The 27,546-nt window shown below is 42.1% G+C and overlaps 1 protein-coding gene across 1 annotated transcript; it reads right to left on the minus strand.

Annotated features, from left to right (window-relative positions):
• Nucleotides 1–14: 14 nt before the first annotated feature.
• On the minus strand, nt 15–27,546 carry TXLNB (taxilin beta). Its single transcript, XM_071434108.1, has 9 exons — nt 27,144–27,546; nt 25,321–25,412; nt 21,097–21,267; nt 15,356–15,550; nt 13,663–13,782; nt 8,606–8,680; nt 3,350–3,442; nt 2,132–2,227; nt 15–1,037 (listed from the first exon to the last, which is right to left on the minus strand). The coding sequence occupies exons 1-9, from the start codon at nt 27,544–27,546 to the stop codon at nt 228–230; spliced, it is 2,055 nt and encodes a 684-aa protein (XP_071290209.1). The 3' UTR covers nt 15–227.

Genomic DNA, 27,546 nt, shown 5'->3' on the forward strand with positions numbered 1-27,546 from the left:
CATGTCATTAAGAAAGTATTATACTTCAAGCAGATGAAGGACTGCAAAATTTGCAGACCCATTATTACTGGATAGTGGTAGCAAAGAGAAGTGCATTACATTTGCATACAAATACATGAGTGTGTTTTAGGAACCAATTTTTGTTTCTTAAAAAAAAAAAAAGTATCCATTTAGAGGACAAAGCAGAGCTCTGGTTTGCAGAAGACAAGCCTGGACACATGGTGTCTTCAATCCACTGCTTCCATGTCTGTGTCCCCTGTTTGCTTCCCAGACTGACCCTGGACAGATCTATCTGCTGGGCCATCCACACATTCTGCAGCTTTTGGTGGCCCCTGAATGGGTACTGGCACATTCCCAGGGGAGATGGGTGTGTTTTGTGTGGGGGTTGGCACGTTTTCGGGGGTTGCTGGCATGCTTTCAGTGGGAATTGGCATATCCCCAGTGGGTGCAAGCACACTCACAGGAGGCATTAGCACACTTTCTGTGGGTGTTGGCACCCTGTCTGGAAGTGAGGGTGTGCTTTTGGTGGGCTGTGACCCGTTCTCAGTGGGGGCTGTCATACTTTCAGTGGGTGCTGGTGTGTGTTCAGTGGGTGTTGGTGTGCTCGTGCTGGGCTGCTCACAGGTTTTCCCAGCCTCTGAATGTGGAGTGAGAGGAGCAGGAGGTTCTGGCACCAGGATGGCATTACATGTTTGAGTGTCACAGGTCTCTGGATTGCTGCTGTTGCTTGGGAGGGACTCCTCTGCCCTGTGGGACACCCTGAAAGCTTCAGCCAGCTGCTTCAGCATCCTCTTGTCACTCTCATGCAGCTCCATGCTCTCCTGCTCAGAGGGGGAAGGGGTTGTTTTAGTATCATCTTCTTCATCATCTTCTTCTTCTTCTTCTAAGATGCCATTTCCATTCACCTCTTCTGGGAACTGTGCTTGCTTTATTTTTTTGTACAGTTCATTTCTCTCTTCCTGCAGAGCACGACAGAGGTTCTCCAGTCTCTGGATTTTCAGCACAAAGCACTCATATTCCTTGGACCTCATGGCTTTCTGTAGTCAAAGACATCAGGCAAAGGTACAGGCTCAGTTTGGGTGCATGCAATTCATTAGTGGAACTGGCAATTAGGAAATGATTTGAGCAGTCTTCAGAGGATGATGCCAGGTGGCTGGCTTTCACCAACTGCTCTTCAATAACTATGGTGTTTTGGACCAAAAATTTAAGAGGAAATTCATCCCTGTAACTACAATGTATTAACGTTCTGGATACATATTCAGATCAATTTCACTCAAATATATTTGCAGGAGTACTTGCTGATGATCTGGAGAGATGGAAAAGCATAGTGGATGTCCATGCAGACAAGCAACCAAAAGCCTGCTTAGACTTTTGGTTGGTGTGGGTGTGAATTTGGAAGCAAATGAGCTGCTTTTTTTTTTTTTTTTGGTTTATCTTGCTTCTGGGCTCTGTAAGAGCATCCTGAATTGGAACATTTTCTACACCCAGTGAGGAAACAAACAAGAGATACAGAAATCCATGAAAATAGAAATAGCAATAGCACAGAACTACAAAGCTAACCAGAAAGATCTGGTCCCAGTTCAGCTTATGTTTGGGGTGAAACTTCAGGCAGCCTCTTATCTTCTTTGAATGAGTTCCAGTGTGCTTATGAACTTCCTTTGCAATGCCCCTGGGACAGCACATTTTAAAGTATGGTGAGACACAGTACTTGCTTTTGACTCTTAGAGTCTGACTACACAGGAAGTTAATGAAAGGCATGATTTTAAAGTTCATTAGCTAGAACACATTAATTCCCTGAGTGGATGCTCTTATGCAGAAAGTAGCATGAAGTGAACTAATGCCAATTTGCTTGTATGGGAGAGCATTGAGAATCACCCATTTTTAGAGCACTTAAAATTCAGAGTTACATAATTCAGTTTCTCATGGATGTAGTGGATTCCTGCACAATCTAAAAGCACTACCAGTTGGGATTGTCTTTTTCTCTAAAGAAATCCAATTATCATGGTAACTTGAAAGAAAGACCCTTAGATCTAAGAAGAATTTTTTCACTGATTTGTGGGATTATCTCATCTCCTAGTTAAAGTTTTATGTGGGGAAAAGGATGCATCTTGAGATGGGAAAGAATGCTCACCTCTTCAATCATGTCCAGTAATGCTCTGTTACAGTTCTCAAACCTGGATTTCCATGTAGCAGTATCCTTTTCTAACTTCTTCATTTTCTTTGTCATCTGTAGAATTAGGAAGAAAAGCTGCATCACAACAGAAATTCCATGCTAAAGATGAAATTAGGGCAGCCCCTTTATTCAAGTCTTTGGCCCTGCTCAGAGCTCTGCTACCGGCAGCTGTAGTGTCTGTGCTAAGTAATAATTCATGTTAGGGGATGGATTTCATTTGAAGTAGCTGCTATATCACTTTCAGCCTCTAGTCTGTAGTCCCAACAGTAGCACCAGTTGATTATAGCCAACTTCTAGCATACAAACCCACAAAAACAAAAGGCAAAGAATTTGCTGGATTCTGTTTGTCTCTTTACCAGACTACAATGTTAGACTGCTGGGAAGTTAAAGATGGGCTCCTCTGAGCCCTCAAGGCCAGGGAAATTCCTGCTGGACTACTCACCCCTCTATACTACCTCCAGAAAACACCTCTAGCTAAATAGCACCATTTTTCCTGCTGTTTTTCTGCAGGCAGAACTCTCTGTGAAGAATTATTAGGTGCTGCCTGGATCAGGGCATGAGGATTTTGAGTCTTGGTGGCAGAGCAGAACATTGTTTATTACAAATATGTACAATATGTAGATGTGTTTGGTTTTTAACTCCCATTCATTACAGGAAATAAGAACCCCAGCTGCAAGGAAACAGTCTCTTGGACAGTTTCCACATGGTGTAAAGGGGTTGGTGGGCTTCAGCTCTGCCTACACACTCCAGTAAAAGATGTGTAGCCTATGTCAAACTCTCTGTACCAGTGTCAGTCACCCAGAAGGTTCTGGGCACTCCCGGGAATATGGTCTGATAAATGTGGCTCCAGACTCCCCCTCTGGTATGTCTCAGGGATCTGTACCCAACCACCACATTATATTTTAAGTAAAATATTTATTCTTCCAGGCATTTCCAGTTTTAGCTGAAATGGAGAGCTTTCTACTCTCCTTTCTGCTGTTCAGCTTGCAAAGCTGAAATCTAACCTGCTGTCAGTCGTGGCTGAGTGTGTCCTAAATCTTATTTGAATGTTGATGAAATTATTCTTCAAAAATATGCAGAGATGGTCCTATCTCAGGTAGAATTATTAGAGTGAGAAATATCAAAATCTAAAAGGAAAGTATCAATTACAGAGTTCAGGCATGAGCTCCTACTCACTTTTTCCATCTCCTGTTTGAATGTGGCAAACACTTCATTGCTTTTGGCCAATGTTTTCTGAAATTCTTCAAATCTTTCAGAGTAGAGAGTGATCTGTATTAACAGAGAGAAAAAAAGAACCTCACTAATTTCAGAACATCCAGGATGGTGAACTTCTACTTTGGTAGAAGATAATAAAATAAATATTATGTTTAGGCATGGAAATTAGTTTCTGTTTGGAGACCATGAAAGTACAAACATCAGGGAACAGAAACTCTTTGCAACTTTTTATGGTTGCAAACTATTATGATTCCTCCATTGCAGAAAGATGAGTAAGAACAGAAAGAGCCAGGCAAGTGATTTTTAAAAGACCTGGGAGTTATGGATGCCCTCCTCTCCTGAATGTTGCAGCTGTGGTATCCCTATACAGGGTGTCCAGAAGAAAAATAATTCTGTAGATATCAAGACTTGTGAAAACATTCCCCTTGCTTTGATCCCTGGCCCATCTCCATGGGCAAGGACTAACCTGAGCTGGTCCAACCACTGATGCTGTGCAGGACCATTCAGTGTGATTAAATCAAGGTGAGAGCCAGCGTGAGCAGAGCTGTGCCTGAGCTCCAAGCCTTGCTTCACCATGCAGATGTCACCAAACCCCAGCTTTAACCTGGGGGTTTCAGCCCTGGCAGAGGAGGTCAATACTGCATGGCTGCCTGGCTGTTTACCTGCCTTGTGGATTTCTCTGAGCACTCTTCCAGCCAGGCTGGGACCTGGGTGCTACCCTGGCTAGGATGCTTTTGATGTCCAAGTGAGCTGGGGGAGAGGCATTCCCACACCACGCTGCAGTCATGGTTTCCCTTCTTCCATCTTTCCACCTGGTGGCTCAGGCTGTGGCCAGGAGCTGCACAGGCAGTGCTTGCTGTGCTTCCATGCACACTCCCTGTTGAAGAGGAGTGTCACTGCTCACTTTCTATGTTACCTGGCATGTAAACAAAGCTCACCCTTCACTTTCACACTGCTGTGAATCTGCACTGGATTCCTTCAGGATGCATCCCTGCACCACAGCTTGAGCAAGCTGAGACCTTGTCAGCTCTGTTTTGGACTGCAGCTGTAGGCAAGGCCAGTGAAGACAGAGCAAACATCCCTGGCCAGCCTCTTTTACCAGTTTCACTTCACTCTGAGAAGCACAGCAGAATAAAGTTCTGTTGCAATGTGCCAGCATTTCAGACTACCAGGACTCCATATTTTGCTGTCAGTTTATACATGGCAGCCATGTGAAAGTTTATCTGTTGCTGCATTTTTTCATTATTATAATTTTTTTCATATCTAAAATCATCTGATGGTTTTGGGGGAACAAATGTTCTAAAGATCTGAGGTTAGTTTTTCTGTAAGATTTTCTCATTTTCAGCTTTCCTGCACAGTTTGGTTTTTGTTGTTGCCTTTTTTTTTGTTGGTTTTTGTTTGTTTATTTATTTGTTTGTTTACTAGGTTTTTTTCCCCTTTGGAAAAGAAGACCAGCTCCAGCTTGTTCCATTCCTTCTGGTGCCAGAACATCCCTAGAAATATTTAGGTCGTCAGACATTTCATCTGTCCAGCCTGGCAGCTCTTAGGAAAAGTGTCACATGGTGTCACATGTGGTGGCTGAGGCAGGGTGGCTGCAGAGCTCTGGGAGGGTCAAGAGCAGCCTGCAGTATTCCAGTATGTGGGTGGAAGCTGGTTGCCTTCTTTCTCCACACCAGCAGGGAGCTGGAAAAAGGATTACCTAGGAAATTTTCTTTAGTGTAGAGGTGGTGTAGCCAGCTCACCCCTGATACTACTGTGAAGTCACTGAGGGAAAGAAGATTTAGAAAACATTGCTAATAGCAGGGTGGGTTTCATTCTGATTTTGAAATCAAGTACAGTTATGTTATGTATCATACTTGTTCAAGCTAGTTGTTATGGTGCCCCTTGCCACAGCCACAAATGCAGGGTTCCAGGCAGGTATAACCTGGGCTGGAAGGGCCTTGGAGGCTGAGAGGAGGGCACAGGCTGCAGCCCTTCCCCAGGGAGCTGGGAGAAGACACAGGAGGTTAACCCATACAGAGCACTCCATGGTGCCAGTATCAGAGCTAGCTGACATGAAGCTTGCATGTTTGTGTTCATACAAGGCTGTAGCCAGAGCTGTGACCTAGGCACAAACAAAAACTCAGAGGGATTTGTTTTAGCAGCCCAAGTTCCATAGCCTAGGTGGGACACTGCTACCTGGTGTAGTAGTGGAATGTTGACATTTGGAAGAGATGTCACAGCTCTAAGGAGAAATGCCTGAGCTTCCCAAAGCCAGGTGATGGAGCAGAGGTGGGAATCAGAGAACTGAGGCTCCTAGCCCCGATCTGTTTTAAGAAAGCTCACCTCAATTCTGTCTCTGCTTTCCCTTCCAATTTTTGCATATTGTTTAATTAGGTCAAAAACATTTCCCATGTGAACAGGGCAAGCTGTGACCTCAGCTGGGTCCCTGAGGAGCACCACAGTACTAAGAATAGCTTCTGCAATTTAAACTGAATAATAAATGAATGTTTTCACACTGGCTGGAAACAGGCTGTGAGAGATGTCACTCACTGGGAGTGTGCACTGGTGCTCCAAGATCAGGGAGACGAGGATCACCTTGCTGTATCCAGCAGGACTGTATGGGGAGGACAGAGGCAGCACTGCTGTGAGTGCAAGGCTCTGGGAAGTGGGGGCTCCTCAGCACTGCCATGCTGAGAGGGTGCTACCATGGGGCCACCTCTTTGGCCTTGTTATGTTCTTCTTGGTTGCCATGGTTTAGTGGTTGCCCTGTGCTGGCTACCAAATATTAAAGGTCTTGGCCAGCTTCTATCTTTTTATTTGGTTTCAATGCATGAAGCTAAAATAGTCTGCCTAAGCATCATGCCTGGGGAGAGCATGCAGCATCCTGGGAAGCACCACCACAGTTTAGGTGTGCCTCCTCAGCTGGTGCCAGATCCCTGTCACCATTTGGAATACTGGATTTGGCTGTCGCTGTCACATTGGCCATCCAGAGACCGGCTGGCATGAATATGATGTCCCCAGTTCCTCCCAGCTCAAGGAAGAAGTGGGTGTTCATCACCTCCTCTGATATGGAGTGATATCTCACTGTGAAGGCAATATTATGGCTTCTCCCTATCTCACTGACCCAACATCTTCTCATAAATTTCCATGCAGCCGTTCCTCTGTTAATCATAGAATCATAGAAAGACTTGTGTTAGAAGGGACCCCAAAGACCAGCAGGGACACCTTCCACTAGACCAGGTTGCTTAAAGTCCCATCCAACCTGTCCTGGAACACCTCCAGGGATGGGGCATAATATCTATTTATTGCTTTGTGTTGTTTGCATCAAGGAGCTCTTTATGCTCTTTCTGTTCTGCACTTGCACAACACCTTGCATTATAGCATCTGGTCCATGAGGGAGGTCCTTTGGCGCTACCATACTGGAAATAATAAAAATTTAAAAAAATAATATTAATAATGTTATTATTCCTGGTAATTCCAAATGAAGGCTGGTATGTAAGTGACAGAGCTCTCACACTTGAGCAACACACTTAACTGCATATTTCATTTCAGGAAGCAAATCAAATTTTTGTCTGTACAAGCCTGGGAGGAGCACATGTATTCTCTATGCTTTTACAGACTTGACTGGTGTTTTCTAAAAACACCTTTTCTCTTTCAAATGTTCTATTTTTTTATCAATAACTCCAGCTTTATTAAGCTGGCTATGAAGGTCTGCCTGCATAATTTTTTTCTTCTGGTTGATCATAAGAGTTTAATTAAAACCACTCTGAGAAAATTGGGAGCAGGTTTGCAGTCAGGACAGACTCAGTTGGAGGTCTTGGAGGTTTCATTGCAGAACCTGTCAAACTATTGTCAGCAGCAGTTTATATGATGTTCTTCAGTGTGCCACTGGCTTATCTCAGCCTCTGAAAAAATACACAAAAAACTAAACTCCTCTTAGCAGGTGTCCAGGTTATCAGTTCTACACTGAAATTTCTTGGTGGCTCAAGAGGCAGCAATTAGACCATCTGCAAGGAAAAAGCTGGGACAACTTGCCTGTATGATTAACTGTGAGCAAGAGCTGGAGGCACTTCCTGATGGGTGAGGAGATTGGCAGCTGCAAGAGGGGCTGACAGACTGACACCATCCCCCTCAAGGTTCTGCTTGGGGGGAACCTTTCTCACAGACATGTCAAAGAATCTACATAATTGTTTCTTAAATCTAGAAAAAATTACTGATACTCTTTTTGATGTCATCTAGTGTTCTCATTGATTCAAGGTCTCACTCGAATATTCAAGGTGATTATTGCACTGCTCCCAAAGTGTAGTATATTCTGCCTATGGCTTGGTTTTACTGCCTTTCACTCCAGCTTGACTCCTGGTGTAATTTTGGCAAGTAATTTTATTTTATTGAAAGTTTCAAATTACAGTTAAGCACTGAAATCCTAGAGACCCCTCTCTATAAGCCCTTAGTAGACAGAATTCCTGTTAAAGGTAATGAAAATGCTGCCTTTGCACCCCAATTCAGAAAAGCATATGGGCACAGCAACTCCAGTTTGGTAAACTTATTTCCTGATATGTATGTACTCCAGTGCTTTGCTGTATAAGAAACCTACCTGAAGGGTAGTTATGGTGAATAATCAAGGCACGCACATTGTTCTGTGGTTGAGCACTGTAAATACTCATAAATCAGCACTTTAGAATGATTAGAGTCAGAAGGAACGTTTAAAGATCAGGTAGTCCAATCCTTCTGCCTTAGGCAGGGACACTTCCCACTGACCAGGTTACTTCAAACCTCATCCAGCCAGTCTTGAACACTACCAGGCACAGGGCATCCACAACTTCTCTGGGCAACCTTTTCCAGTGTCTCACCATCCCACAGCAAAGCATTTATTCCTCATATGTAGTAGAGGAATAGAAGTCTCTCCTCTGTTACCTTTTGTCCTATCACATGCCCTGGCAAAAAATCTCTCTCCATCTATATAAACCTCTTTTATACCAAAAATTTGCAAAAAGAGCCTCTTCTCTTCTCTTCTTTAGACTACACAACCCACATGTCAGAGTATGATTTGCAGTATGGGCATTACCTTACAGTTGGCTCGAAAAGAACCTGCTTCCTTTGCAATAGTCTATGGGATGTAGAATGAGACTAGAAGGAATACACAGAAAGTAGTTTGGATACTTTACCTGGGATGTGCCTCATGGGTTAAAAACTGGCAAACAAAGGCACACCATGCAATCACCTCTCCTACGTCACCTGTGCCTGCAGGACAGTCTCTTGCTCCTTTAACATTTTGGCCTGGAGCTTCCATTCTGCAGCTTGGTTCAGGAGCTGTGTTTTGGGCAACAGAGAAAAAATTGTTAGGTCCCTAGATTATCAGTTGGAAATCCTCATGCTCCAGCTACTCATGTTACTGTGATAAGGAGTGGCCTAACTTTCAGGTGAATATAGTTAGAGCAGTTAGGTAAGGCAGACTATTTGGTGTTATCCTGAGACATGGGACAGGCTATTTGCATTCCATGGGCATATTTGAATAGGAGTTCAAAACCTACTTGGAATTAAGTGTGCAGTACAGTGGGCTATAAAAACCGTGGCATTTAACCACATCTTCACCAGACTTCTAGAGAATGGTTATGATACTTTCTGGCACATTCATTTCAGCACAGCTCCAGCCAAATTCCTGCTCTCCAGTGAATGGCAAGCTTCCTTTCGCATTACCGACCATGAGTTAGCATGTGGGGATGGCCACAGTCAGACCTGCATCAAAAAATCTGGGAGTTTTCAGAAAGCCAGTGCATAACAAATGTTATACATTTACTGCTGTCTGTTATCTTTGGGCTCTGTTTGCAGTGGCAAGTGGAGAATTCCAGCTCAGGGTGATAAATGTCTCAGGTTAAGTAGGCAGCCCAGGAGAAGCTTAACTGCAATTTCTTCCCTGGCTTTTCCTGGGAAGGTGTGCTTCCCTACTCCAAGGTGTTTGGCAAAATCACATTCTGATCTGCAGGCTGCAGATAAAACAAGTGGAGGATTGGTTAAGGCTGAACAAACTGTAGGAATGAGGTTTGCGGAGACCTTTCCTGGCTACAGTTCTGAGTCAGCACTTCCAAAGTACACAGTAATATTTTAGCAATTGGTTTAATCTAAAAGCAGGAAACATTTACCAGGGTGTTAAAGAAATGTCCCTGTTGTCTACCAAACATTTATAAAGTGTTTTATTAGTCAGGCCAAATATATTTTAGAAAATGAATGCTAATGATAGCTTGAGAAATGAGACATAAAGAAGTTATTTTACCACAGGATTTTGCTCTGTTGGACTAAATTGAACTTAAATTGTACTCTAAATTGTATTTAAAATAGCACAGCTGGGCTCTGAAAATATATTGATAATTAAAAGGACTGTGTACGTCTGGGGATTTTATACTGGAAGTGAAAGGCAAGTAGAAGCACATGCTGAAAATGAGTAAAAACTTTTATTCTAACCATTTTATTGGAAATAACACATGTAAACTATGCAAATACCACCTGGTAAAAGAGCTGAGGATAAACCCTAAAATGCTGACGGTCTCCAGCTGTTTGTGGGACAGAGACTATCTGAATTAGATTTGCTGCATATATAAACATATGTATATTGGCTCTAGAAAAATATTTCTTTCATCAATTCAGCCCTTTAATTTGGACCCACTGAATTTTTAACATCTAAAGTTTCCTAGACAAGAATGTTTTACAGGTCAATTATGAAGAAATTATGTGTTGTACTTATTTTATATCTGCCTCAATTTTTATTTTGATAATTTAATTTGATTCCATGGAGATAAATCAAGTTCTTTAATTCAGGTCTTGTTGATTAAAATTTCAAATAGGATATGCCATGGCCAGTAAAAAGAGTTGGCATGGTTAAATGAGCATCAGCTTGTTCATTTATTTTCTCAGAAGAGGTTATGCTTTTCACGTACAAAAAAAATGAAACAAATTTTTTAAAAGTCTGGATGAAATTTGGACTTTTAAATTTCACCTTTCTTTGATATCTAATTTTTTAGAGTGTCTTTTAGAATTTATAGGGTTTGAATGATTTAATGAAATGTGCTTCAAAAACCTTCAGAGCTACCCAGTCCCTAGGCCAGTCATTACTTCTTAGGACTGGACTTTATCTGAATTGCTTCAATCTCAGCTGGGGTTACCTCCATACCCAATGTGACTGGAATAATGAAAAGGTCCCAACTCCTGCACCATGTGTTCGGCCACAGCACAACAGATGGACAGAGAAGGCAAAGAAAAGTTGCATCTTTTGCCTCTTAATGAAATCCCTCTTTCTTATTGACCCACATAACTTCTGCAGTCAACAAAAATCTGAGAGTTAATAAAGTCTTCTGTAATGGAAGCAAGCCACAGAGAGGCTTGCTCAAATTAGCACATGTTCTTATGCAGCCTGAGGTCATCTGCAAACACCAAGCTGGGAGAAAATGAATCAGAACTGATACATTTATTAATAGAGTATGAAGTGGTAACAAGGAGGCTGAAGTATCAAGAAACGAATAAATATTGCATGTGGTGTTTACAGAGCAGCACTTTAGTGAAGGGTGGTGATGCTACACTCTATTATTAGAGCTATGATAGCTGCTGGAGGCCCAGACAGTCACAGGGGCTGGCTTAGTGAAAATTAAACTTCTCTTTTTGCTGTCAGACTCTGTAAATTCCAATTATGTAGTGCTGACCAGTTGTGGGATGGTGATAAAAGAGCATCCTTAGGTCAAGCTGTCCCTTTGTGGAAACCACACGTTAGGAACCACTGCTGCTTCAACAGGGAATTGCATCCTTTGAGGCATGTGTAGAGTGAACTGTGCAAGCAATGAGATGACCTCCTTCTGAGGTGCTCACGCTCTGCAAGAGGGAACACTTCTCATTGTCTGAGGTAAAGAAGTTTTGCACAGGGGCAAAGATTCCCACATGGAAGAAGTGCATGGGAAGGCATCAAAGTGAGCCTTCAAAGAGTAATCAAATAGATAAAAGCATACAATAATTTTAATTTAAGAACGATTGCAAAATCCTGCAGCAAAGGTCATGCACAGGGATGAGAAAATTCTATGGAGAGAAAGATTCTGAAAGCTGTTCTAACTTTGCATATTACTGAGCTGGAGAGAGTTACAGCTAAGTGAGAGAACTCCATCAAAAGCACCTTGATTTCACACATACATGTATATACATTACTCCCACAGACACTAGCACAATGGCTGGGTGGGTGGGACTAAGAGCACATCAATAGGATGGAGGTGGGAGCCAAGTGTAGGCCAGCTCTCTGGTGCTGGGCTGCCTGTGATGAATCATGACATGCCTAATTATGCCTTGACTCATTGCATGGCTTTTGGCCTTCATTTCTGCAGCTAAATCTACCTTGCTTGGAGGTGATGGGTGATGTTAGACCCACATCACCAGCCTACCTCAAGGACAGGATTTTTAAGCATTCTTTTGGACAATGGGAAAAATATTCTTTGTACACTGTGCATACCATTATACACCCACTGCATAAAGGTTTTGTAGCTTGTTTTCAAACCTGTTATTTCTTACACACAGCAAAGCCCAAAAGAAAATCTTCCACTCCCAGTTGTAGACAGTGATGACTTTCAGTGCTTTAAAAAAAATGAAAATACCAAATCTCTGCATACCAGTTCTAGATAATACATACAAAGAAGTTTTGGCTAAAACAGGGACAGTCACAGATGACAAGCAGCCCCAAAATTCATGTTCTGAGAGATGCAGCATGAAAGTCTGTATTGACACAAGGCCGTATGTGCCAGTTTTTCACAGAGCCAATGCCTGGTCTTCTATATCTTCTGTTCTGAGGGTTTTTTTTTTGCCCTCAGTATCTGAAATCTGGTACTCATTAGCAGAACTCCTAGTGACATCAGTAAAGTAAGCCCATATTTGCTTTGCCATTGTAAGTGATTTCTTGGACATCTGGAGATTTTTGGAGTTTAAATCTGCCAAGAATCAACGGTCATGAATGAAATTCTGGGGTTTGGCTTTATGTAGGTTTCAGAGTGAAGGAGAATAAGTCAGCTGGACTACAGATTGTCATGCAGTGATATGCAGATTTGCACAAAGCCCCAGCTCATTTTCACCCTCACTCTTTAGCAGGGAGTAAAGCTGAGCAGGAGTGGGTGTTCCAGCTGCAAGATATGTGCAGAGAAAGAGGATAAATGCTCTTATGGGCTCTTTTTGGTAAGAGGTGTATGCTGTGTTTCCCTTGTGCTCTAACAAGTCTTAGAGCCCCGTATTTTCACCTAATTTGAGTATTTTAAGATACCAGTTAGAGTCATGCTTGTGCTAATATATCTGTTTCCAGATATGGGGAAGGGATAAATGTCCTCTCTTTATAGAAGTGTGTCATGCTGCTCCTGAGTTAGCTGGAGGACAGGTGAAAACTAAAGCTTTCTTGCAGCTAATGAGAGCCTGTCACTCCCTCTGAGAGCTGCTGCCTCCACTGAGAAGAGGGACCACGTGCCTGTGTTGAACTCTGATCCTTTGTAGATGTGAGGATTGCTGTGAAAATACCAGGCAGTCTGAGAAAATTAATTTTAGTCTGATTGAGTCACAAAATGTGTCAGACTACAGATGGAGGAATGTCCTCCTTTCATCCCAGCTGTGCCTGCAGAGGACATGCCTCCTACTTTTCCCTGTCCCCCTGCTAGAGATGTCCTTGCCTCCAGAAAGGGAGGAAGAGCAAACAAAGCTGCTAAATGGATCCAGACCCTGCCTGCCTGACAGAGGCACTGGCAAACCAGTATAAGGAGGGAAACAGTGAAGGGGAGGCTTTGTAAGAGCAAGTGGCTCCTGTGGATTCGTCTAAGGCAAAAGTGGATCTGTGGCAGGATGCCTGGGGAGCCTGGAACCTGGGGGAATAGCAGCATTCAGCCATTTCACTTCAATCCCACATTCTTGGTCTCCTCTCTGGTGGTTTAGCTGTGTGCATTCATGTTGTGTGGGGAGATGGAGTATCAAGTACCAGAGACAACTGAAAACCAATGGCATCACCTGACCCAACATCACCACACACCAACTACACAGTGACAGTGAGTTAGGGGAAACAGTCTGGGCCCTAACCCACTGCTCTGCAGTGTGCCTCTAAATCTGTAAATGAAAATGAAAGCAGCCTTTCAGAGGCTGTTCCTTTGCATTGAGCACTGATGGTAGCTATAAAAACTTCTCTGCTACTGTACCCAAGATTAGACCTGAATATATTTGTGAAATAGCATGCAGGGCTTGTTTTGGCCTAAAGCTAGATAAAAGACAGACAAATTAGAGGGATAGGTACATACATATTCCTTCTCTTTCTGGTGTCGCTCCTCGGCTTCCTTCATCATTTCCTGAGACTGTTCCAACTTGGCATCCACCAGTTTCTGTTGAAGTTCTCTGTGCTTAAATATTTTGTCAAGGTGCTGTAAAAAAAACCAAACTGCTGAATGTGCAGGTTTAATTATCTACACAGACCTTCATGCTTGTACATGTACAGCTATTTCTGGAACACTTAAAATCATTGCAAAACAAGAAGACACTCCTATTGCAATTACTAAAAAGTTATAGCTCTGATAAAAATAAAATGTGCCAGAATTAGCATGGGAAGGAAAACTGGTATACATTATCAATTTTGATTTATTGTAAGGGAAAAAAAAGCCTTAGCATATTTGCCAGTTTTAAGGTCTACATATGCAGTCATCAGTACACTCTAGTATGACTGAAGATCAAATAATTGCTCATCAATAATAAATATGCTGGGCACAGACCTTTTTTGTAGCTGTTAAATGGCCAGTGGATCTAAGCCACAGTGTGGATGGTGGTGTAGACACATTGCACCTGCAGTACTTGGGAGCACATGTCATGTGCACAGCTCATGACATCCTCTGTGTAAATACAAGCCCAGCATATCCCCTTTGGTCTGCACACACCTGCACAATGGAGGGCCTGGGTGACAGGACACGAGTGAGGATCTGGAGATAAGACCAAACAAACCAGAGGCCTCCTCTAGCCTGTAAAATGTCTGCCTCCATGGTGACTTTCAGGAGATAAATGTTGCTGATAGCCTACTTCAGTCTTAATTCACTTAGATAAAATTCATAGGAGCAATTATTCTGTGTGTGTCCCTCTGGTTTACATTTTCTTCTCATAGACACCACAAGAGAGGAGTGTACATTTCCTTCATTCATTATAGGAATTCATACATGATTCAACAGATTTGGAAAAGCAGGTATTGTATCAGTCATTCCAGATTGTAAAGATGGATAACTTATGTTTTATTCAGTATGATAATGTTGTCTGATTGCACTGAGGCTCACAGTAAATGTATTTAGAAACTATAAAAAGACCCATTGTGATATTTGTTGATGTTTGTCATAAAATAAAAAAAAAAGGTAGTTCGGGATTTTACTGGAGGATTTTTTTCTGGTGTCAAAATTAAAAAAAAACCAATCTATTTAAATTCAAAGGGTCTCCTTTATCTTTTATCCTAATTTTCTGCTTTTGGGAAAGGGTCAAATAGTTTACAGAGCCCTTCTCCAACCTGCTTCTGGAGGTAACAGAATATATTTGTTGTCACCTGCAGAACAGGCTAGGTAAAGGAAAGGGAGCTGGGATGTATTGAAAGGGAGCTGGGATGTATCGAAAGGGAGCTGGGATGTATCCAAAGGGAGCTTAGTGGGAAGGAGGAAAGGGATGCTGGGGGAGGTCCCCAGGGATTTGGGGGAGCTCAGCAGACAGCTGGCACCGCTGGCTGCTTGGGTGCCTCAGCCCCTCTCCCCCAGCAGCAAGGCTGCCGTGGCTGCCACGGGCAGGGCGCTGTCCCACGCAGTTCCATACCACAGAGACCTGGCTGCAGGCACGGCGCGGCTCAGAGAGCAAAGCACCCACCCTGTGAGACAGCTGAATGATGGCCAGGCTGCTGGCAGTGCCTCCTGATGCCCTGGGACAGCCAGACAATGTGCTGCCGTCCCAGCCAGCAGCCAGGGCACTGCTCACCTCTTCCCGCAGCTCGTACTGGTCAATGATGCTCTTCAGCTTCTCTGCCAGCTCCGTGTTCTCCTGGCAGAGCTTCATGTTCCTCTCACTCTGCTGCTCGATCTGAGCCTGGATTTCACTCAGTGTGCCCTGGAAGTGATTAGTTATTTCTTTCCTCTTCTCATCTTCCTCCCGTGCCCGCTGGATTGTTTCCTCCTGTTGTAAAATGGGAGAGAACACAGTAAGTGAGAGGCATAATAAGCAGTTCCAGAAAAACACTGTTTCAGAGTAGCATAAGGCTTCCCTTTGAAGGATTATACGTGTTTGCATTCCTCTTTGGAGATTTTCTTGCTTTCATCTGCTCCAGCATTAGGCAAGATTCTAAATTTACAGAGCCAATTACACAGTGGCCTTGAAAAAATTAGGGAACTAAGAATTTGCATTTATAAAGATGGATGTAGAGCAGAGCTTCAGGTCAAAGCAAGCCTGAAGGAGAGGACATACATGCATGTCTTGATTCATGATACTGCATCACACCTCTTTCTTTGGAAATAGATGTTTAGTGGAAACAGTTGAAAGCTCTTTTATCAAAATTCTCTTTGACTGAATTAAAAAATCACCTTTTACAATGCCTCATTTTAACAAGGCATCTTCATATCAAATTCATGGCCTTTGGGATTTAAATTTTTAAGAGAAATCCATCACTTGCTGAAGACTCCAATTCCTCAATTTTCCTTCTCTAATTTTTTAACTGACATAAACATTTGCACTAATTTACTAGCTAGTGAATTCAAGGAAAGCTTTTAAGTTGTTTCCTACAGAATTAAGACAGTCAGATTTAATTTTTTTCCCTATTATTGAACTTCTGTTTTAGATTTGTTTATATAAAAGGCAATGCAGAAAGAATCTGGATTAATTGCTTTGGATCCAGTAATACAGACTACTTTTATTCCTTCCTCATTTTCTTCCAGGGCAGTCTGCCCTTCTGGGGAAGGTAATCCTGATATAGAATTGCTAGACCATATCTGCTGTAGTTACAAATCAGGCCAGGACCACGCTAAAAACTCACTCCACAGAATGCAAATGGCATACTCTAATAAGGTTTCAACTATCATAGTAATTTGCATAAAAATCTCTGGTAACACTGCATATGGATATTTTCTATAAATATATTTGAATAAAGCTTTAGCTGACTCTAATAAGGTATAATTTGTATCATGAATGTGACATAGCAGGCGTTGATTTGGGCCCTGCTCATAAAGTAAGGTGAATACCAAATGACCCAATTTCTGCTTAGCATGCACAACACGAGCCTGATCTAGGACAGCTGCTGTTCAAGGTAGGGCATGTTTGTCCTTTTGCTGTCCAGGGAGCAATAGGGATGCCAACACCTTGGATGATAGGAGGAAGGCAATGGAGCCATTAATAATACCCTGGTGCATAGAAATTAATAATACCCTGGTGCACGGAGCCCTGCTGTGCTCTGCAGTTCACACAAGAACCTGTGTGTGTATTCATAAAGAGCAATACAAAGTGTGAACCCAGAAGGACTCTCTCTCCTAATAGGAAGGAAAAATTTCATGTGGAACTGGGCAAATGACTTGGGGGTTGGGTCCTGGTTCAGTACCTGGCTTGGAAATTGGACATACAAAAAATGTGCATCAAGATGAAAGAGAAGCTCTCCAATTTTTTTTTCTCTGTTGGTGAGAATGATTTTGAAACATTTTGCATTTACAAACAGCAATAGAGCTTTTTGTAGGTATTTTTTGTTTAAATCCTTTTAGCAGAAAATGACCTTCCAAAGTAGAGTTAAAAATGCTGCTCAGAAGATGCTGTAGATCTATTGATTTAGCATTCCCAAAAGGAAACATTTAATTTTCTTTTGAAAGCACATGTTTACGAACAATGTCATCCTTTTTATTTTTATTTGAAACTTTTTCCAAATTTGACTTGAATTCCTAGGTAGTGTCGATTAAGTTAGAATTCTATTTTATCTCTGATACACCGTTTAAAAAACTCCTCATGTCTCTTAGTTCTCCACTACATAGGTGCAGCCCTGAGCAGGCAGAAGAGTGCACGTGCTTCACTTCAAGAAGTCAGAGTGAGAAACTGAACTTGCATGTCTGAAGTTGTCTCACTGTGGCTTCAAAACATCCTTCCTCAGAAACATTTTATTGTTCTAATGCAGGTAGCCTTATAACATGTCACTACTGTGATTTAAAGCTCTGCAGAGTAATAAGTCCATATGAATATAAACCAAAAAAAGGTGGATTGTGCATATGTCACACCAAACAGTTCTGTAACAAGGTGAAACGAGACATCCTGAGACTACCAATCATGCAAATGTAAAAAACCCAACCCTCTGCATATATGTTACTCAGAAGATCTTATTTCCAGCTCTTCTGAGGTAGAAAAATGATACAACACAGAGCACAGAGACAATACAAAGATTCATGGTTAAAGACACTGAGCCAGCAAGCATTTATTTGCAGGATGCAGGATTTCTCTGTATCTGTTCTGCTTTGGAGAAAAATATACTTGAGAAGGATATTTTCTGGGGAATGGGGGCTGGTATGTGTCCTGGGGAGCTCCTCAGGGGCCCTCTTTTGTTAAATACTTGAGATCCCAGTCACAGATTAAAGGGAACTGGCTGAGCAGAAGGACAGCAGTGTGGCTACAGCACTGAGCAGAGACCAGTCATAAACTCTTGTTCTCTTTTCTCTGCCCTTTCTGAACCTTTGCACTCCCTGTTTACCCTTTCAAACATATGTTCTTGTCCTAGTGCAATACTGCTTTTGCTCTCATGTTTTGCTGCCAAGAATGTAAGAATGTAAAACCTTGTTAAAATTAAGACAGGATATTTTGCAGTTTGGGATTTAGCACAAGAATGTGAGATCATTTGTGAACAGAAGAGTGTGATTGATACTGGAGTTGTTCTCATGCCTCTCTGGGGCAGTTCCAGAAGACTATTGGTCTGCTGAAGCCATATCAGCCAAGATGATATGAGTGAGGAATCCTTTTTTCAATGAACTGTGCTCTTCATTCCCAGGCACCACGGTCTGAGCCAGTTTGGAGCTGAGCCCATAGCTAAAGCTGTTGACTTTTGTGACATTTGTATGAAAGTCATTGCTTAATGCCTGATGGCAGGGAGGACGAGGGACCTGAGATGTTCATGTCACTACAAGATGCTAAGTAGCTACCAAACTGTCAGATAATTGGCAGAACATGAACTCCATGCAGAGAAATGAGTTGCTGTTGCTCTTAGCAGAGCAGCTCTTTATTGCAGTGGGAACACATTCTGCTATTTCACAAACCTTTATTCTGCTTTTCTTGGAGGGAGAATTAAACATCTGTGTAACTGCAAGAAAAAAATCAGAGTAGCTGGACTACATGTAAGTGAGAATTTGAGGCTGGTATCCAATACTAACCAGAAATTTTTCTTCTCTGATCTGCCCTGTGGATTTTCAATGCAGCTCTGCATTGAATACATATTCATCACCACTTGGCTGCACGGATGTGCAGTTAATGGGAATTCCACACACCAGATGATTGAAGATGACATTTACATGACATGATGTGCATATAATGTACCACATGGTAAGTCAGAGGGGGTTTCTGATCTGGGCAGGCCAGCTTTCTCCTTTGCTATTGAAATGACATCCTAGCTTCTATTTTCCACGTTTTGAAACATAATCAAACTGCTAATCCCAAGCACTAAAAAATTATGAATCTCTGTCCTGCCAAAACCAAAATACAAATATTTAAGCATAAGATTTTAAAAATTCCATTTGATGGATTTTCTGGTTTTGAGCCCTCTCAGTACAGTCATGAGTGAAGAAAATTGCACTCATTTAAATAAATAGAACATTAGTTTCTGGACATTCACAGATATCTAGGAGCTAAAGCATAACGGCAAATATTCCAAGAACTATGCTAAAATTCTTAGAGAGACAAAACTGGATAAAGATAATGAATGTTTTTGTTTATTACTTTACTTCTCATGCATTCTGCAAGTGTACTTTGTCTTACTGTCTTATTTAATTTTGGGGTTTTTTTCTACACAGCATGGGAACCTGAGGAAAGATAGTATTCTGGGTTTCTTAAAAGGTCTCAAAATTCTTAGAAAGAAGTGATGAAAATACAAACACTTCTTCCTAATACCAGATCACCTCAGGCATATTCCCTGGCTCACCTGGCAAAGATACACAATAAAAATAAGAACTGAGCCTGAAATTTATAGGTTTATTTAGAGAACCTAGTCACAAAGTAAAGCAGTCCAACAGGTAAAAAAATGTTGAAAAGAGACTTTCCCAATTGCAAAGATGAAATGTGCAAGGAAGTATTTGTATACAAAGAGAATGGAAAAATCATGCTTTCTAGTAGGAAGATTAATAAGCATAAAGTAGCTGTGAAACTGTATGAGGAATTCAACAAAATTTGCTCCAAATATATTTTCCAAATAGAATTAGTTTTTTAAATGCCCCAGTCTTCACTGTTTAGTTCCATTGATATGATTTGCTTAGGAACATCAGTTAAGGCTATGCAAAGCACTGTACACTGTATCCTTAATTCACTTTAAAACTGGCTCGTATTTCTTTTGAAAGATTTTACCCACAGGTGGCCTGGCAAACCACTGTGGATCAATATTGAGGAATGGCTCAGGTCTAATACAAATGACAGGCACAAATTTAATTTTCACTAGCAGTTCTGTGTGACTATAACTGAACACAGAAAGATTTGCTTCTAGCTTTCCTACGTATTAAACTGCTTTTATCCTTCTACTAGGGCACACACTGGTTTGAGTGTATGAGTGACTATTCCCTCTCCCAGCAGTATTCTTACCAGCACACAATGAAAGTCAGAGCAAGACCCTGAAGGCCAGCTCCTGAGCCAGTGGAAATGAATGAAAATGCATTACCTGTAATAGAGGTTATATCAGGTGGAATTCTTGCTGCTGACAACTCCTACGTGTAATTCTGTACAAAACTATATCCCCAAAAAGAAAGGCTTTGAATAGATCAAAGCAGAGGCCTTTTGTACACTAATACCAACACTATCACTAACATGCACTCAGAAAAAAAAGGATGATCACAACAGAAATATTCTTCTTGAATGTACTTTTTTTTCAAGGAGCATAATCATATTATAAATTTCACATTTAAATGGTGTGATGCATCAAGCAATTGGTAGACATGGTGTATGGATCCCAGAATTTTGACACTCCTGAAAATTTTCTCTTTTAACTGATTCTCGTAATCCAAACAACTTCCACAAATAATGTTGGCATTCTTCCTTTCTTGACATTTTGTGTCTTTAGACAAATGTCCTGAATGACTGATCCTCACAAATCACTTGAGAAAGTCCAAGTGCTTGAATTACATGAAAACACCCACCAGCCTCCCGTGAGTCCACTGGAGCAAAGCTGCTGTTCCTGTGGTTCTGTCCATGCACATGCATTTGCATCTGCACTTTGAGGGACATGGTCTGTTAGTCCCACTGCTCTACTCTGCACTGAGCTCCCTAATAATGTAAGGAGAGCTTAGAGCCAATGTGGGCAAACCCATTGTCCAAAAGTGCTGGGGTATTTCCAAATGAGAAACAAAGGGGTCTTGGTGTAAATGGACCTCAAGATCAGAGTGTATATATAATTATTATTATTGCATGTGTAGATGCAAAAGTGCCTTTGATTTGGTACTAGAGGGCAAGGTGTCAGCATCATCTTTCCCCTCACTGCTGGGTACTGTGCTAAGGCTCCCACTCACCTTGAGGTTCTTGTTGTGCCTCTGGAGCTCCCGGCACAGGCTCTCAAGCTTGCTGCGGGCGAGGATGGCTCGGCTGTGCTCACTCTGCAGCTGGTCCTTCTCCTTGGTGATCTGGGCCTGTCTCTTCTGTAGATACTTCAGCTTTTTCTGCTCAGCACGATGTTCTTCAAGCTGGGCGAAACAGGGATTAAAAGAGGGAAACATTGATTAAAATGAAACAAAGCGGGATGGAAAAGAAAATTAGCTCTTTTGGTCTGGGGAAAGTCTTCACGCTTTCTTAACCTCTTAGGAAATCTTTTGTATTTACCAGTACTAATATGATAGGAGAGAAGAACCTGGAGATTCCCAAGCATGCTTACCGCAACAGTCCCAAGTGTGTTGTACTGTGGGTAGGTGAACATAATTTTTAACATTCTTGTCACACCATTTTAGCTCTTCCTTCTTTGGTTTGAATTTCTTTGAAGGACATCTGTGAGGTTTTTATTTTTGTTTCAATGTTTGGAACTAGAGCAGTCAGTAGTGCTTTATGTGGTGAGATTTCTCCAGATCATGAGGTGATACAGTGGTTGCTAATTCTATTTTATTTTTCAGTTTCCTGAAAAAGAAGCAGTTTCCTAAATATCCAGGAACCTGCTGGACAAAACAACAAAAGAAGAGCTGAAGACCAGGAATGCTATTCATATGGGGGCTTTGTTGCTGATGGAGGAGAATTCTCTTCAGAGAAGAGTTTCCCAAAATGACATGTGGCACTTCCTCTTGCCAGGCTCCTCTGGTCACAGGACCATGTGAGAGTGTCTGTCAGTTGTGTTTCTGAAGGTCCTGTCATCACTGGGGTTGGGTCATGGTGCATCAAACCTCTTTTGGGCTCTTTGTATAATTCCTGGAGGAAACAGGGACAGTCCCTGCTCTTCCCTTGGGAGCCTTCTGTTCTGTGGGTGCATGACTCCTGCCTTCCCTGGAAGGCTGGTAGGGAGCAGGGTGGATTTGGAGGGGGCAAAGAGGACCAGCAACATAATTGCTAATAGTAATGCCTGCACAGTCTGGTTATTTCTTTTGATGCGTGTCCATCACTGGATGTTTGGAAAAAAATTCCTGTACTGTAAATTAACACCCTAACAGTGAGGTCAAAGAAGTCTTTCACCTCTGAAGCTTTTCATGATTTCATCTCCTGTTCCAACACACAATAACCCTCCTCACTGTATCACAGATGTGCATACATTGCAAGGTATTTCTGAAGTCCAGATGTTTTCTGATTGAAAAACAGTAGAACATGAGCTTAAACATATGAACCTTAATAATAACAGTTGCTGCTAGGACTACATTATCTAATAATATACTACCACTTGTACTAATTAACCCCAGTATGACTGGGAAAGTCTGTGAGCACTGGGGAATGATGTGCAGCTCAAACAAGACAGTCAACAGCATCATATTTTACACTTTCATTTGTTTTCTGTAGATGTTCAGTAATTTATGTTTACAGTAGAGAGCTCTATGTATTATTAATCAAATCACAGCTAAGTATACCACAAAACAATGCTCTCACCAGCTTGGAGTATATTTACAGTTAATGTCCAACTTTTAACACGTGTATTGTCTACTTTTGCTCCTATAGATCACAATACGGGCTTTTGCATCTAGTCAAGCTGCACTAGCTGAAATAATTTTTCTAGTATTGTAGTAAAACAAATTTATTTTCTGTAATTAAGGCTGAGATCTTTTTCCTTCATAAGTTTGTTCTTGTCCCCTTCCCCTTGTGGGGGGATAGAATGTAAGAAAATAAAGATAGTGCAGAAGGTAGTCTCACCCCTGAGGAGTTGCAGCTGTACTAATCACCAAAGATTAGGAAATTAGGAACAGGCCTGCCCTTAATAGGCCACAGCTGTGTCCAATAAGAAGATGAGTGCTACAAAAGAGTGTGTTAGCTGGATGAGAAGGGAGTTGGAGTTTGTTGGTTGTGCTGTGAAGGAGTCAGTGCTGTGAGGAGATGCCCATGAGAAATCACTGAGAAGGCATGGGACTTTTGCAATGACAACATCCCCTTTCTGCTGAAAAACATAAAAGTGTTCTTTTTGCTTCGCATTTTACATGCACAGCCTGTGCTCAGTGGTTAATGATTTATCCAAATTTCATGATTCACTCAAACTGCACTTGAGATAGGGGGCTCAGAATAAAGTTGGTATTAATCTTGATATGAGAAGTCTTCCACGCATTTTTTTGCCTTTTTTCCCCCCTAGTGCAATATTACTTGCACTAGAAGCTTATATCTTCAAGTTCTCAGTAATATCTAAGACACGGTGTTACTTTTTCAATGAAAAAGGCAATTCGCTGATAAATAGGAATGCCAAAATGCTCTCCAATGATAATTTTTAATGAATAATTAATGAAGTAGAAGCTAAAATTAACTGAAAATAGAAGCAATTTTGACTTTTGAAAGCTGTCCTAGAGAAACAGTCAATTTAGGAAAGAAAAGTTTATCTTGATCCCATTGTAGACAATGTCAGAGCTTGTATTTATTTTTTAGCATATTGTCCTTGCACCCAGCACTTGTAAGACTCGCAGGACCTCTGAAAATAATCCAGTTATAAACAATTCTGTGACAGCTGCTTGTAAGCTAAAGCTGTCGTAAACCACAGTCTGCTTTTATAACCCGACACACCAGATTTAGGGAATGAGATGTTCTCTGTTGGTGAGTACAAGCGTGGCAGAGCTTGTGCCCAAATGCCTGTCTCACTTCCCCATTCCCCCCTGGTGTGGCTTCTACCTTCACCAGCCCATGCTCCAGCCTGTGTAGTGTACCCACAGTTGTACAGACTGTGCCAGGGCATGGGCTAGCAGGGACATAACATTGCTGGGTGGCCCCTTCAGCTACAGCCAGCCCCAATGCTACTTGGAGCAGGGGAAGCACTGCCAAGCACCCAGCTCCATCTATCACATGGCTACACCTTCCCCTGAGCTGTGCTGCAACAAGTGTTTGTGTCACCACATGGCTCACCAGACCAGGGAGCTGATCTGGCTGGAAAACAGCTCAGCAAAAGCAAGACATGATCCCCAGTGTGTGATGGGGATGGACGAGAGGGAGCAGGGAGAGTGGTCACAGCTACAGCCAACTGCTGACAAGCCATTAATCACCACATGCCCCTCAGCCACTTCAAGTGAGCAGGGTAAGCCTGTCTCCAACAAGGTTTTTGTTGTATTTAAGGAATGATTTATTTCAGTAACATTGCACAGTATGTCAGAAACAAGTGTTCAGTACTTTTGTTTTAAAAGCACCTTGTTCCTGCATGGGCTACTGGCAATCCAGCACCTGTTTTATGCAGTGCTGCAATGTCATTTGAATGCAGTGGAAAGTACTTTGTAGAGGAAGAAGACCTATTTCAGTTAATCCGTGAGCATGAAGTCCCTTTAAGCATGAGATATACTGTGAACAGCCTGAACCCAATTTATGAAATCAGAGGATTTTACATGAAAAATCGAACGCTAAATTTCACTTCACATTATGATGAGACATGGACACATCTGTGCATAAAACCAATTAAAAAGTCAATGTTCTGCTTCACACATTTTTCAGCACTCCACAAAGCATAAAATGCTGCTGCCTTGTCATTTGTAAGATTTCCACAGCTTATCATCATACAGTCCTTTGACTACAAAGGAAAATATCCCTTCATCTGAAAATAACCCATCTTAAGTGTGGAAAGAACAGTCAGGTAGGTGGCATTGTTACAAGAGTAACATTATGATGGTAGGGGCTTTGACTCTTTATTTCATTGTGCTGTGGATTCTCTTACAACTGGTCTCAGTTGTCTATTATCTGCTTCCTAATACAGGAAGCTTTATACTAAATCCTGTATTATTTTCATTTTGATGAAATCACCAATGCATAATTTAAAGCAATACCTGCAACAGAAACATGCAAAACTCCTTGCAGGAGGTGAAGGCAGGAGCCTAGACACCAGTCTAGGGTGTGGGTCAGTTTGGTAGATTTGCCTTTAAGTACAAATATTCTGCCTCATCAACTTTCTGGCCCAAATCTTGTTTTCCTCACTTTTTACTTTTTTTCTCTTTTCTACCCATAATTATCTGACCATGACAACTGTATTGGATTCACTTATCAGAACAGACACTACTGGTATGTGAGGTTTGACCATGCTGCATGTCATGTATTTTTTATACCTTCTTGTGTAGGCAGTTTGTACAGAAAAGAGCCAACATTGTACTCACCAGCTCAGCATACTTCTTAAACAACAGGTCCAGCTTCTCTTCTGGAGTATTCAGCTTATTCAAACTTTGCATCAGTAGGGTGGCTTCTTTTCCTTAGAAAAAGAGGAAGCAGAGATTTGATGCTAGATAGTTTGTAGCTGATGTACTGTTATGAGATTGGCTATTTGAAATTGGTTGGGCCTGTAAAAACACAGGGTGAAATGAGGCATTTTGGAAGGAAAGGAACAATTTTTACTGTAAATTTCTGAGTTTTTCTTTGCCCCGTGAGAACAAACATGCTAGGAATTTCCTCCATTTCACACCTCGGGAATGGGCTTTTTTCTAACAAAAGCATTGTCTGTGAGATGCTGTTGTCCTGTGTAATCTGATTTCCATTCAATGTCTTTGCAAGATGATTAGGTCAGACACATGGCACATTTGACTGAAATAGGACAGAAAGGGCCTGGACCCCAAAGGCTCAGGAACAGCTCTCTTTGTTAGTGAAAGTGGATCTGGTGTATTCAGCTCCTCTTCAGAAAGTCTGGTGTATTCAGCTCCTTTGCTGATAGACCCACACAAGACATGAAGAATATTAAGTCAGATATAGAGACTATGGTGTGGAAGTAAACAATCAGAGGGTGGTAGGTGCTGCCAGCCAGGTCTGGGCTACGTGATGCTCGTGTAAATCAGTTCCCTGACTTGGTGGAGAAAGTTTGTATTCCAGAGGGAGTCTAATAACTCCCTGGGTGTGCAAAGCCAAATCACTGCACAGCCATTCAGGTATTGCTTCTCCTCTGATACCTCTTGGTTTTCATTTCAGCCCCAGGTATGAGCTTGAACACTGCTTGTTCATAAGATACAAAGTGCCCCTGACATCCCTGGAGATAAGGTTGCCTGTGGTCCCAGGGGCTTGGACATGCTTTTCCAAATGCTCCTCCTTCCTGAGACTGTTACACAAAATCTGCTTTGGGCTGGACATTTTCTAGGTTTTCAGTTCTAGTGCAGGCTAGGAGTACTGTGTCTGGAGAAAATCCTTATTTCACACTAAATTCTCTCAACAGCATCAGCATAAATAAGTGTAGCTAAAAACAAATCCTGGTGTGAACTGTCACAAGGGCAGATGGAGAACTGTGTGTTGGTAGGGTTTTCACTGAGCTTGATGAAGTACCAGTAACAGCACCAAAGCCAAGGCAGTAGAAACTGAGGAATTTTCTTCTGGATATTCAAAGAATTTTTGAGGAAAAAAATCCATGCCATGTCCTATGCTTAGTCCCTTGTCTGTAAGAATGTCTGTGGTGATTAATTTACAGGCTTTGTCTGCATTTGGGTTTGGGTTCTGATGCAAAGGAGAGGCTTGAAGATTGGCTGGAGTTAAATGTAGGCAGGGAAATAATTTACATCTATATTAGATTAGAATGTAACTACATTGCTCTCTAGTGGCTGCCCAGCAGAAAGTACATGTATTCAAAAACTTGCTAAGACTTCTTCTAGCTCAGCTGACAGCCCTGCCAGGGCTGAGGTGTTAGAGAACAAATGTATCTAAGTGACTTTGTCCAGTGTGTCATTGGACTGACAGCTCTGGCTAACCAATGTGGGTGGTCCAGTAGTACATCAGTGTTGTGTGGTACTTTTTTTTGTAAAGAACTAATATCTGATATAGCCTACATGTTGGATAGTGCCAAACATTATTATCAGTTATAGAAAAGTTGTAATGGTCACTGTAATTTTCAGTGGTAGCTGGAGGTCCCTATCATCCATACCACAACTTAACATGGTAAAGAGCAAGGACCAGGGAGTTCTCACTTGTGTTTGCAGAAGGGCTGTGTGAGTATGAAAGTATTTACCTAGTCCCTTCAGGATTTTTTTCTCCAGCTTCTGCTCCTTGTTGCCACTGGGCTCCTTTGCTTTGGAGGCATCCCCAGGAGCCAGCTTCTCTTTCTCACTCTCTTCATTTCCATCTTCGTACTCTGCATCCTCCAAGCTGCCTGGCTCTCCCTTCTCAGGCCTGTCTGTTCCTGTAGCAGTGCTTTCCTTCTCCATCAGGCTCGTGGCAGACCCGTAGGTGTTAATGATGTCCTCCAGCTGCCGGCTCAGCTCCTCTGAGATGTCACACACGGCTGCTTCGGGCCAGCTGCTTGGCTGCTCCATGGGCACTGGAGCAGGGGATGGCAGGCCAGGGGCAGGTTTGTCCCCACTCTGCCCCTGCATGTCCTGCCCAGGTGAGGTGGAAGACTGGTCATTCTCCAT

Source organism: Agelaius tricolor, unplaced genomic scaffold, assembly GCF_023055355.1.
Source record: "Agelaius tricolor isolate 1412-34295 unplaced genomic scaffold, bAgeTri1.0.p SCAF_1, whole genome shotgun sequence".
NCBI lineage: Eukaryota > Metazoa > Chordata > Aves > Passeriformes > Icteridae > Agelaius > Agelaius tricolor.